This window comes from Humulus lupulus, chromosome 6 (assembly GCF_963169125.1).
Source record: "Humulus lupulus chromosome 6, drHumLupu1.1, whole genome shotgun sequence".
Taxonomy (NCBI): domain Eukaryota; kingdom Viridiplantae; phylum Streptophyta; class Magnoliopsida; order Rosales; family Cannabaceae; genus Humulus; species Humulus lupulus.
The window spans coordinates 223,470,956-223,484,907 of record NC_084798.1 but is presented as its reverse complement, the minus strand read 5'-3'; the positions used below and the strand labels follow the sequence as shown (position 1 = coordinate 223,484,907).

General features: G+C 30.2%; 3 protein-coding genes across 3 annotated transcripts in view; all 3 read right to left on the bottom strand.

Moving 5' to 3' along the window:
- The window catches only part of LOC133786233 (wall-associated receptor kinase-like 3), an 80,373-nt gene that overhangs the window by 22,477 nt on the left and 43,944 nt on the right, over positions 1 to 13,952 (bottom strand). The window lies entirely within an intron of this gene.
- LOC133786231 (wall-associated receptor kinase-like 10) lies at positions 5,725 to 9,859 on the bottom strand. The gene is made up of 3 exons (XM_062225433.1): positions 9,784 to 9,859; positions 9,416 to 9,523; positions 5,725 to 7,137 (listed from the first exon to the last, which is right to left on the bottom strand). The coding sequence occupies exons 1-3, from the start codon at positions 9,857 to 9,859 to the stop codon at positions 5,921 to 5,923; spliced, it is 1,401 nt and encodes a 466-aa protein (XP_062081417.1). The 3' UTR covers positions 5,725 to 5,920.
- Positions 12,088 to 13,405, bottom strand: LOC133783565 (wall-associated receptor kinase-like 1). The gene is made up of 2 exons (XM_062223220.1): positions 13,332 to 13,405; positions 12,088 to 13,136 (listed from the first exon to the last, which is right to left on the bottom strand). The coding sequence occupies exon 2, from the start codon at positions 13,086 to 13,088 to the stop codon at positions 12,153 to 12,155; it is 936 nt and encodes a 311-aa protein (XP_062079204.1). The 5' UTR covers positions 13,089 to 13,136; positions 13,332 to 13,405; the 3' UTR covers positions 12,088 to 12,152.

Below are 13,952 nucleotides of genomic sequence, written 5' to 3'. Positions count from 1 at the left end.
ACGTCTAACTCTAGAGTACTCTTATTCTAAGCACCAAAAATAATAAAATAAATCATATTTGAGATACCAATCAAGGTTTTACTTTTCAAACTTTAGATACCATCACACTCGAATGCTATACTACATGCATTCTTCACTATATCATAAATATTCCATGCTACATATGCTATATATACATTACCAATGACTTGTATCCCAATAGCTTGACAACATTTCTATGATTGATTTGCATAAGAGTAACAACCTCATTAATGAATTCAAAGAGTTTGGCTTCATCAATTATTTTAGACTTTTTTATCGTAACAATCTTTCCGTCTTCCAACATTCCAACATTCCGTGCCTTGACCTCCTTGTCCAAGAACTCTATCTATACTAAAATTATTTGAATATTATATAATTACTATTTGATTTATTAATTGAATTCATATAATATTAAATATGGGAAGTTATATATTTATATAAAACAAATTTGAAAAGTGGCTTAATTGGTAGGATTGTGTTTGTATAATTATGCTTAATGAAATGGTATGTATTGTATGTAATTTTGTAAATAATATATGTGATATTATTATAGTAAATTTTTTACTTTTGTTGTATATGACTAAAAAAAGTCCAAACTCAATCAATATATGTTTTTGTTGGTTACGGTTCTTTTAAAAGTTTTAAATGTAATTTTTTTTCCTTTATTGGGATAGTATTTTTTTTTCACCTTTTTGATATGCATGAAAATGAAATATAAATCTTTTCGAAAAAGAAATATAAAAAAAAAGTCATTAAATAAAAAAGAAAACAATTTTTTTTAACATAAATGGTGATTATTTACTTACTCATATCACTAGAACCTATTGTTATGAGTAAAACGGTATATATTGTTATATTATTTTATATAATATAATGTTAGATTAAATAATATGATAAAATGTAATTTGTCACACAAATATGATTTGTCACACCTTGTAACATAATATTGAGAATTACAAATTAGACATATGTGTGTGTCCAAGTGTAACATATTTGGAGTTACAAAATCAGTTACAAATTTGTAATTCCCAAATATTACCCAAAAATGTGTAGATTGAGAGTTAAAGATTTTGTTTGAATTTCACAAAGCCATAAGGTGATATGGTTGTTGAAGATATGATTCTAACTCTCATTATGTGTTGGAGGTTACAAAATTAAGTGGGAAATAGTTCGAGACGTTTTGGAAAAAGTGGAAAATTTGGGAGGCTGAAATAGCACGCTGGCCGCGGCCACTGGCATCCCAAACTACAGCCTAAGAGTCAGGGACTAGCGGTCGCGGTCGTGAATGTCAATGGTCGCAGCCAGGTGTGCTGACAGCCAAATCCCAATTTCTGTTTTCCAATTTTGAATGGTTTTAACATCCCAAGTAACTCCCAAATCTTCATTTTAATTTCATAAACATCTAATTAAACATTGGTAACAATCAATGGGGTTGGTGGAATTTGAAATTCAAAAGATGTCTCAAAACTCTATAAATAGGAGCATAATGCTCACTTGCATGACACACTATTTTCTATCCACAAAGGACTTGGCTGGAAAATACACAAAAATGTTTGATAATTCGAGAGAGCTATTTCTAAACTTCAGAGTCCCTTAGTGCTTAGAGAATAGAGGGATATAAGCTTTTGGACACTTTGGTGATCCCCACCAATATATACTTTGGTTGTGTGAGTGTTAGAATGTTCTTGTTATTTTTACTTTATTTTCTATTAACTATTGTTCTTATTTCTTTCTTCATGTTCTTCTTTGTTCTTTATATTTACATGTACTATTTTTCTTTGAGTTTGTAATCTTCTTCTACATCCCTTCTATTTATTTGTATTTTTAACAATTGAGTTGTAAATTTATTTTAATCAAACTTGTATATTGTATATAGTGTCCCAGAATTTTACTTAGCTAGATAGTAGTAGTAGTAGTAGTAGTAGTAGCAGTAGTAGTAGCTGTAGAATTTTAGTTTTCTAGATATTGGTCAAAGCCGAGATTTAGTTAGAAACTCGTAGAAATAGTTATGGATTTTATAAGTTTAACCTATGGTTTAAAAATATTAATTTTATCATAAGATTTGATTAATGAATATGATCCTAAGAATATTATTTATTATAACCTAAGGTTTAGATAGAATAATTAAGAGCGTGACACTTGTCACAAGCATGTTTATTAAGGATTTAAGTATTTTTGATGAATAATTTAATTAAAAGAAAGATCTAGAAGATCTAGAACCTTCCAATTATCTGTTAGGATCATGTTTTACACAATCAAAGTAGTTTTTAATCAATTTCAAATTGTCCTGAAAAGTGCAAAAACGTGTTTAAAATATTGATACGGAAACACGTCGACTTCGCACGAACGAAACCACCACTACTACAAAAAAGACTTTTTAGGACTAGCATTGCGAGTCCTAAAAAAGTTTTTAGGACTAGCAACGAATCGGGTTGAGTGCCTTTAAGTAATTTTTTAGGACAAGCAATGCAAGTCCTAAAAGATCACGTTGAGTGTCTTTAAATTAAGATTTTAGGACTCGCTTTGCATGCCCTTAAAAGTAATTTTTTTTAAAAAAAAAAATGCAACTACAATTTTCATTTTGATTAAAACAAAATATATCCCTTTGAGAGTCCTAAATAAACAACGAGAAATTAATATACATATATACACACATATAAAGATAATATAGTTATAAATAAGAGCACCGATAACATAATAAGGAGTTCTTAGTTTCATAATAAGAAATGTTTAAGTAGAAAGTTTTCATCCAAAACGAGGATAACAAACAAGCAGATAATTTAAAAGGAATAAAATGGTCGCCTAGACATACTGCATTGAGAATGTGAGAGAAATAGAAGGACCAAACCTAAACTGAAATTTTCAATTAAATTTACAACTTTTCTGCAAAGAAACAACACAAGTTGTTTTAGAGGTGTTCATATTGAGGCAGCGCCTCCATATTGATGTGTTTCCATTTCGGTTTTTATGTATAAACTGAAGTATAAAGTCTATTTTCTACTTCGGTTTATATATAAAAACCGAGGTGGAATGTCTATTTTTTTTTTTAAAAGTCCACCAAATTTTGATAAAATTGAAATTAAATTTGAATTATATATATAATTTGTAGAACATGTATCTACAATGAAAATTTATTTCTCATTATAAATAGAAATTTGTAACAGAATAACTGGATAGCAACTTTTTGCAAGTGGGTGGGCATGCCTCAATTGTACAAGTGGAACTTGTTCTGCTCTTCGGTCAACTACAACAGTCAGAGGTATAATAAAGTCTTCATCCAAAATCTAGTGCCGGCATAATAAAGTCTACAATATACATAATATTCAACATAAAGATTACAGGTCTAAATTATCTAAAATCTCACACTTATAAAAGTCTACAAGTCTAAAATATTCAAAGTCTCGTACATGTATAATAAAGTCCATATATAAAATGAATTCAAATGTTGATAACTCCATACAATAAAGTCCAACTCATCAAAACCAACTTCCAAAGGCAATATATTTCTGCAAAATGACAACAATATCACCCCCAAACAAAATCCATTGTTGAACCAAGGATAAATAAGAGACTCTCCAAAATATTATTTTGGATGATAAACCTGAAATGCTCATAAGAAAAATTAATATTACACAAACTTGCTGACAACTTCAGTTCTTTAATTAACATATTATTTTTATTATTATTATTATGTGTAATAAAACGAATTAACATACGTTACACAAACTTGACAACTTCAGTTGCTTAACAGAGCATCACAATTCATCATGTTGAAACAAAAATATGAAAACAAGAATCTATTCCATAAAATAAACAACAATATATATAAACATTAATGAAATAACTATTGTTCATTGAAAACAATTCATCAAATGGTTTTCTATATTCTCATTTTTTTTAAACAAAAAATATACAACAATATCAAAATGTCCCAAGTCTGTGTAATACATAATGAATATGATTTCTTAGAAATTGTATTACTTACAATTCTCAGAACACAGAGAAAAACAAATTATAAGATCCAACCAATGCATAATTGATAAAAGTTCAATTTTAGAATCTAAAAATTACAAAATATAAACATTGAAATTTTTTAATAAAAAATAATAATAAAATTCCTTTGCAACACCCAACTACTAACTGAGAAATAAAGACGAAAAAGAGAGGAAAATGAACAAACAAATCAATTTGATGATAGATACATATTATTAACATATATATAGGTGAGTTTTCCCTTTCAGAAGCTTTAATTGTCACTATATATATCTTCTTCCTTCTGAAAAATACGACAATAATGTTGATGTTGTGCTAAAAATCATTCTTATTGTTGAATAATAATAAATTCACCTAAAAATAGTTGTACGTTGTCAATCAAGGACCAATAGTTGTAGTATATAATATAAGCTAGCTAATAATTAATTTCTAATTTATAATTATTACTAACGACCAACTAATTCCCTCATTTCTAATCTTATCTCTTATCTAATACCAACCAAACACAAGGCAACGCAATTAGATGATGTAGTCAAAAATTAATAAATATATTATCCTATATCAGAGAATACTATAATTAGAGTCAATGTATTTGAAAAATCTGTCAAGAAACCTCCTACCTCGAGAAACTTGAAGTTTGGCTCTAAAGTGAAATAGATGCCCTCTTGAGTCAATAAAGAACGAATAACAAGAGAAAACCTCTCTGCAGCACAGATGACACTAATTTTAACAAGGGCATTATAGAAATAGGAACTATGTAGCAATTGAAAATGAAATGTAACTTACGGGAGTCCCTTCTAACAGCGCTTCAAACGACGAAGGCGGCGACTGTGGGTGATGTTTCGTCTGGTTCGGTGTTTCTCGACGTGGGTGATGCTTCCACTGGTTCGGTGTTTCTCGGCGTGGGTGATGTTTCGTCTGGTTAGAGAGAGCATACGGAGAAGAGAGAATGAGAGAGGCGAGGAAGAGGGGATGCGATGAAATTTTAAACTGCTCAAGAGCATTAGCGGCGGGTCTCGCCACTATTATTAGTTCCCATGGCTAATATTATTACTAGCGGCGGGTAGTCCACGACTAATAATAGTAATTACCCGCCGCTAATAATATAAGCGGCGGGTAGTCCGCGACTAATAATAGTAATTACCCGCCGCTAATATTATTAGCGGCGCGTAGTCCGCGGCTAATAATAGTAATTACCCGCCACTAATAGTAATTAAAAAATTCTCAGGCTTTTTTATTACGTCTATTGGCGGCGGACTATACGCCGCTAATAATCGTATGTCCGCCGCTAATAGATATAAAATAGATATTTTATATTTTTTAAAATACTCAAATATTATTAGCGGCGGACACCCTTGTTCGCCGCTAATAGTCTATCCAATAGCAGCGGACTGAGCCCGCCGCTAATGCCCACGCCGCAAATGCCTATAATTGTTGTAGTGACTCCACATTGATTTTTCTTTTAATAAATAAATTATATATTTAGACAAAAAAATATATTAAGAATAAATAAATGTTGTGTTTCGTACCAGAAGAGATCGAGTATCGATAAGGAGATTGAAATGTATATTTGTGTGAATATGATGTTCACCATCATTCTCACCTACTTGTAAGGATAATATTTATGGAGATAATATTTATTAGATAGTGGGCAATAAAAATCCGTATAAAAAGAACTAATTGGAAAAATAAAAAGGCCAAAACCATACAAAAACACGAATACTACTATATTATATTACATAGTAAAAGTACCAAGCATTGAATGCTTATACAATCAGATGAAACCAAAGTTAACAATATTATCCAATAAAGTAAACCACAAAGTATAATTGATCTCTAAATTCGAGATAGAAAAAAATAAGTGAAGAGTTCTACGTACAAAAAGGATATTACTATTTGTTCACCCTTACAACAATGGTAATTCTTGATGCAACGAGAAGCTAGTAGCAGCACTATCAAAAGTTAACCCTATTGATGATGTGGAAACATTCCAAGAGTAGTCTGCAATTTCAGGTTGTGCATATGCTAAATCTTCATAATTATGTTGAATACCATTGGAATCTTTATTATCAATGCCTTGAATCCTCTCTAACTCCTTTGCTACTATTTTCATGGTAGGTCGATTCCTTCCATTCAAATGTAAGCATCTCTTTGCAAGATCAACAACAATTAAGATCTCTTCTTTTGGCGCATCTTTGAGAACTTGACCATCAAGAATGTCGAACAAACTACTGCTCTTTTCCTCCATTGTCATCATGAAATATGTTGCCAAACTTCTTCCTTCCTCCTCTGACCTTGTTGCAGATATTGCTTTTTGTCCGGTCAAGAGCTCGACAAGAACCACTCCAAAACTATAAACATCACTCTTATCTGTGAATTGGCTAGACTGAAAGTATTCTGGATCTAGATAGCCAAATGTGCCATAAACTAAAGTGGTTAGGTGAGTTTGCTCTAAGGAGATAATTCTTGATGTACCAAAGTCTGCAACTTTTGCCCTCAATTTTTCATCAAGGAGTATGTTCGTAGACTTGACATCTCGATGATAAATTGGAAAAGAAGCTGCTGAGTGTAAGTATGAAAGAGCTCCTGCAACTTCAGTTGCAATTCGTAATATCATGTTCCATGTGAAAGGAAACTCTGCATTTTTGTCATGAATATACTCAGAAAGTGTTCCGTTTGGGATGAATTCATAAACTAGAAGTGGAACATCTATCTCCAGACAACATCCCAATAGCCTGACAACATTTCTATGTTTGATTTGTGTAAGAATGACAACTTCATTGATGAATTCAGAGAGTTTGGCTTCATCAATTATTTTAGACTTCTTCACAGCAACAATCTTTCCATCTTTCAACATTCCTTTGTACACAGTGCCTTGGCCTCCTTGCCCAAGAACTCTGTCTATATTGAAATTATCAGTTGCCTTCTCTAACTCTTTTGACTTGAACAACTTCGTTTGCTCGACATTGTTTTCACTTGAGTGTATCTGTTGTTCCAACAAAAGGCCACCATTTCGTTTGAAAAATGCTTTCTTGCGTTTAATTTCTTTTCTTTTCTTTATGAATATGTATAGTATCCATGTACTAAAAAGTAGAACTAATAATCCAAGAGGACTCCCCACACCTGTTTATCATGTATGAATAAATAAACATAATCATTCATTTATAGAAATATGGAATTTTTTAAAAACTTATTCTTAATTAGTTAGTAATTTTAAATAAGCATAAATTAAACTGATTTTTTAATATTCTTATTTCTATTCTTCTAAAATTTAATTTTTTGATATAAGTTTTATAATATATAAATTGAAATTTATCAAACATTTGCTTTTTTTTCTTTCTGTTTTGGTTTCTAGGCTAGATAATGAAATATACTATTATTCATTTGATAAAAATATTGTTCAAAATACAATGCAAAATAATTTTTTGTGTTTTTCTTAAATTACAATGCAAACTAACGGAGATCAATAGAAAGAGTGACAGAACAACTATTATACTAATTTCTGGTATTTTTCTCGCTGAAAAAAAAGATTGAGTCTATGATGCGTACAAACCTCAAACTTTAGGGTAGTTTGGTGACAAAAAAGGCTCAATTTATTTAATTAAAATTTGTGATAGATTTAAAATATATTTATAAATTTTTATTAAAAATATGATTAATTAAAATATATGGATATTGGCGGTAAAAATACATAATTTCTCAACACGATTACAGTTAAATTCCTAAGTTTTTTTCTTTTGCATCAAAAATACATCCTGCTACGCTTTTTTGGTAATCGTAGGTACCTAACAGTTAAGATGTAATTATTTCTTTTGGAAATGTGCTATAATTCAAATATTAATAAAAAAATTAAAATATAATATAATGAAGCTCTTATACTCACAAAAATTGTTGTGAGTAAAAGTATAAGATTTTTTGTAAAAATGAGAGAGTAGGTGGATAGATGAGTTCTATTAGTAGAATAGTTATCCCAGTTACATTATTTTATTATTTAATTTGTATATCTCTTCTATATAATAAATGTGTAGATAAAGGAAATTCTTGGTTTTAACAGTTTTTATTTTGTTAATGTTAACTTTAACAAAATATTATTATATTTGATAGAATATTCTTATATTTAACGGTAGTTTGTAAACACTTAAATTTAAATAAAATAAAATAAATAATTGAAAAAAAATTAAATTAGGATATTTTTTAGATATTTTATAATGATAATTATTTAAAAATAATAAATAATTAAACAAATTAAAATAAGATATTATACAATGATAATTATTTTAAAATAATAAATAATTAAACAAATTAAAATATGATATTTTTGAGATATTTTATAATGATAATTATTTAAAAGTAATAAAATCATATGTTTTATAACTTAAATAAAATTTAATTAAACTTAAACTCACTTGTTAGAATAATATCATATTAAGCATATAATATAATCTACAATGAATTAGCAACAAATTAATTTTTTTTAAAATAGCAAGAAAATTAAATTTAAAATCTTCGTATAATATTTAATATTACATTAAACATATAATATAATCTCTTGTTGTCACTCCTAAATATAAAAACTAGAACAAACATAAACTTAGACAAAAATAAATAAATTATTTAATTAAAATAGAATATTTATTTCAAAATTTATATGATATTAATATAAATTTAATAAAAATAATTAATAAATTCTATAAATAAAACTAAGCAAGCGTGCAAACTGCACATTGCTTGTATCTAGTATATATATATGTGTGTAATGTTTAAATTTTGTTCCATTATATATTTATTATTATTGATTTTTATTTTTGGTGGAATGAATTCCTAGATGCACTATTGTTATGTATTTTTACTATGTTTTACATTAATTAACCACTACAAAATATTATTTTATGATGAATAGATAATCACACATACACACAAAGAAAATTATATATATATGACAATTCTTTTATTGTGGCTTCACTTTAAACCCTATCAGTAGGTCTCTCAGTGTTTCTCGACCCGTGAACAGTTTTTAGCGCGACTTTTTTTTATGACCGTGTATATTGTAGCTATTTAGAGCATCCTGCAAATTTTCAGAAAATTTCGAATAATTTACAATACCGAAAACTAGGTTCAAACATGTTGTTTTCCATGCGTATAAAAAAAATTAGTCACGTGTGCAACATGTTTGAACCTAGTTTTCGGTACTTTAAACTATTAAGAATTTTCTGAAAAATTTGTAGGATGCTCTAAACAGTTACAATATATACGGTCATAAAAAAAATCACGTCGAAAACTGTTCATGGGTCGAGAACACTGAGAACTCCACCGGTAGGGCTTAAAGTGAAACCGCTGTAGGAGAATTCTTATATAAATATATATATATATGTATATATATGCATTAGATATAAAGACATACCTATAAAGATGGCCTTGCGTTTATAACTACAGTGATAGCCCCCGATAGTGTTCACGCAAGTAGAGCCTCCAGGGCACAACACTGTTCCCTCATTGCATTCATTAATATCTGAGAATTAAATAGCACATAATTTTTTTAGTTAATATAAAATTTATTATTTATTTATTTATTATCATATATATATTATAAAAAAAAGATTACTGTAACTATAATAATAAGTCCTAACTAATTGCATTTATGAACAACCTTTATATACAATTTGTGTCTTTTCTTTTTCTTTCTTTTTCATTTTTCTTCCCGAGCACTTCTTCTTCTTCTTCTTCTTCTTCTACTACTTTTTGTCTCTACAACAACCCACATCGGGGTACCACAAAGCCATTGCTGGAGTTCCATTTTGCCGCCACGCGTCGGAGCTGAAGCACCAGTGGCCGGTGACAACCCCATCCGCAAAATCTCAGGGCCATTGCAGTTAAGACGCACACGAACAGAGCAGTCAAAGTTTCGTCGTCAAAACTTTGACCGCGCTTTCCGGTGAACCCAGACCTCCGTTCAGTGAGTGGGTGGCACCATTGGAACCAGCGTGAAGGGAGGAACGTCACCCACTAAGTCATTTTGGTCAACTCGTTATTTTTCTCCGGCGAGATTTTGGGTATCTCTGTCCCTTTGGAAGCATTTTCCGGCGACACCAAAGGTCATTTGGGCAAAGGAGTTGTACATCCATGATGTACTACTCAAGAGGATCGTTTTGATATATGACATGCATATATTCATCGACGTTTCCGGTATCGCTATCAACCGCTAGAGTGCACCGCTTGGGTGAGGTTCCGGAACTTGAAATTTTGAATATGGTCATATTATATGTCGTTTGACATGATTTTGAACAAGGAATGCAATAATGATAATCATTTGCTCATTTGATGCACGTAGGAAAAATGTGATATATAAATCGAATTAAATCACTCTAGGATAATCGTTAAGCTTGGGAGTGTCGCTTTGGGCTCGAATTGAAAATTCTTAAGAGTTAGGGACTCAACTTGAATATTGGACTTGTTTTACTCGTATTGAATTGCATTAAACATATTCTAATTTTGATATTTATAAAATGTTTGAAAAATGGAAAACTTAATCTGCATGTTTTCTGTTCTGTTCTGAGGGCACTGAGTGTCAAATATATTCTTTTGTTCACTTAATTATGCAGGTTATGATTTTTGGGTTTTATTCAAATGCAGCTGTTATGCTGCCCAATTTTCTAAAATAAAAAGGGAATATGTTTCTTTCTTTTCATGTTTATCTGCATTTGGTTATACCGATGAGATCCATAGTAATCATGATTTGTGCATGTTGTTGTTTCATGACCTAGTCTCTGTATCATCATAGGTAGATCAGGTGTCCACTCACCTGTAGGTGTAAAGACCTAGCATCTGTATACAGGAAATGTTATGAGTCTCCTCCTTATGGTGGTTATGAGGTCCGGCTACCCGGTTTAGGATGTTGGTTTTTCTATGGTGGGTAATGGGAACTAGGGATCTAGGGGACAGTGTGATGTGCACTTGTAGCTATGCTCTTATGATTATTTGTGGTTTCTCTCTATTTTGGTTTATACATGATGATGTATGTTTTGTTTTGAAAAGCTAACCATGCAGGGGTTTTTTTTACACGTTTGAGTCCTATGTTATTAGTTGCTTTCCTAATGGGCTTTACAAGCTCACCCCCTATATCTCTCCCATTCCAGGATCCTAGTGACACAATTGTGGATAAGATGAATTATCGATGGAGCCAATGTGCTTAGCCTATTTCTATTTTGTGTCATTGTCTTATCTTTTGAGCATTATTTATGTATTCGACTTCGAATCTAATGATCGGTATATCTGAATGATCTATGAAATAGTTAGGGATAAGGAATGGTGGATGCTAAGTATTATTTTGGATGTTTATGACTTATTAAATTTAACTATTTGGTGATTACATAACTGTAGGAGTATTATTGTTTTATTTATAATGATAAATGATCATACTTTTGTCACTAATATTTTTATATATAATTATAGGAGTTATTTTATTATTTTAACTTATAATTATAGTACGATTTATTATAAATTAAATGATAATTTATAAAGACTATTTTCCAACGAGGGTCAAAGTTTGACCTTTGACCATCCAAGTTATGGATATTACAAATCTGCTAAGGCCTACCGCTTGGGACGTGATAAGATATCAACTTACTATATATTAACACGTTCAAAACCAACTAAAAAACAATAATTGGAAGTCAACTCAGTGCATACCAACACGTTTAAAAAAAATTGAAATATATCTGAAAAAAAAAACTAAGCATCAATTAGACATCAACACAATAATAAAACAATTACACATAAACTTAGACAATTAAAAAAAACAACATGAAAACAACTCTACATAAACCTGGACAACTATAAAATAACACAAAAGAAGAATAAAAAAGGCAAAACGGTAATAAATGTAAAACTTTCCGTAAAATTGAAAGAATAAAAAAATTTGTTAGTCAGTATTCAAGTGTATTATATAAATAAAAATAGTTAAAGTATATTTTCTCCACATTTATTAGAACATCTTTAAAAATAAAGAGTAACAACTTATTTAATTTTAGAATTAAAGAGAATGGAGCATATGCAAAGCAAAACATAAATTAAAAAAAAACTAATTATTTACATAACTAACAAAAACATCCAAGAATATATATATATATATATGAATTAATTTAAATAATATTAGCGGTGGATTTTGGTTTACCTTGACACCCGTCCTGAATGTACGCACTCCCTCGAAATCCATGATGGCAGACACAGCTGGATATCCGATCTAGAGAGGAATTTAAAGCAACACCATCATAGTTGTCGCATTCGAAGCTGCTAGATGTGGTTGGCATAACATGTGTTTTAAATATGTCGAAATACTTACTGTTAATGTTCCAACTTAGTCGGACAGGAACATAATAATCCAGATCATCATCATGGGATGTTTTGTAGTTAGGATCAATCACGAACGCATATTTGCAATATTCGTTATCATGATTTGTTGCAAGAGTCGTACTAGAATCATTATCCATGGAGATTTTGAAGTTGTCACCACCTTTGAAAGAAGTACGACAACATTTAATGCCATCGTCGCAATTACTAAAATCAATATTATTACTACTACTGAATGATGATGAGCAGGTGGAGCTGCTGCTTGTGCACCCATTTTGGTAGACCTCCTTACCACTCCTTATTTCCAACTTGGCAAAAGCACCACAACTTATTGCAATGAACTGATTGTAAAAAGAATAGTAGAAGGGGCTTCCTGTTAAATTTGCTGATCTTTTGCTTGTCTTATTTGCACAGTTGAAGAAACTGATGGGGCTTCTCACCTGAACCCGTTTGTCATATAACGAAATGTTAAGTACCTGTAGTTGAGTTTGATCGAGGAAAGGCGTAGTAGAGTTGCGGCAGGAGATTTCGAACCATTTGTTAAGAAAACAATTGTTGGATGATGATGACCCAATTCCGAAAGGGAATGGAATAGTTACATCTCCACACTTTTCTGGACAACCAGGTTTCGCAACTATAGCTAGTACTGTTGACGATCTTGCCATTAACAACGATCCAATAATTATGATAACAGACAAGTAGTAGTTCAGCATAGTAGTTACTACCATTTTCTTCTTTCTTCTTTATTAATGATCACTTTGACGTACGTCTCGTATCTAAAAAATAAACACAGTAAGAAATTTATCTAAAAGAGGTGATGTCTTTTTTTTTTTTAAACAGTCGAGATATGTATGAAATATTACTTTTCCCAGGAATATATTACTAAATAAAAACTATATATTGAGAAGAGGGCAGATAACAAGAAAAAGAAACCAATGAATTAATAAAAGAGGATATGTTGTGATACGTACTTGCTAGAAGGGAGTGTTTGTGATATTATTTCCACCAGAGAGAGAGAGAGAGAGATGAGAAAGTTGGAAATGTTATTTCTGTGAATAAGGGATTTATGTGACATTAGTGAGAATATATAATATTCCAAAGAAATGTGAAATTCAATTTTATAAAATAAAAAAGAAATAAGCATATAAAGAAAATTCGAGGAAACATCCACAGTAACCAAACATTTTCCCTACTTATTAATTGCATTAGATGTCTAGTCATTCATAAATTTATGCATTTGTCGGCAGACACTATGATATTCAAACATAAAGTAGTACTTGAATCATGGCCTACCTATTTAATTTGAACATATTAAATAGAAGTAATAATACGTTGATACAAAATTTATACATAAACACTAAAAATTATACACAGTAACGTAACAGTTTAGCTTAACTAATAACATTTATTAAAATTATAATTTACTATTTTAAAAACAGTGATACGTCACTACGTATAATATTTAAGTACATATTTTTAGTGCACGTATCATTACTCATTAAAAATATGATTGATTAAAATATATGAATATTGACGGTAAAAATATATATTTTCTTAACACAATAACAGTTAAATTCCTAAGTTTTTTTCTT

Excerpts from the sequence above, each read along its gene's own strand:
- LOC133786231 (XM_062225433.1), bottom strand. The coding sequence starts at position 9,859 with ATGGGGTTGTCACCGGCCACTGGTGCTTCAGCTCCGACGCGTGGCGGC. Across the intron at positions 9,524-9,783 it reads ACTCCAGCAATGGCTTTGTG|ATATTAATGAATGCAATGAG; the intron begins GTACCCCGATGT and ends TTTAATTCTCAG. Across the intron at positions 7,138-9,415 it reads ACGCAAGGCCATCTTTATAG|GTGTGGGGAGTCCTCTTGGA; the intron begins GTATGTCTTTAT and ends CATGATAAACAG.
- LOC133783565 (XM_062223220.1), bottom strand. The coding sequence starts at position 13,088 with ATGGTAGTAACTACTATGCTGAACTACTACTTGTCTGTTATCATAATT.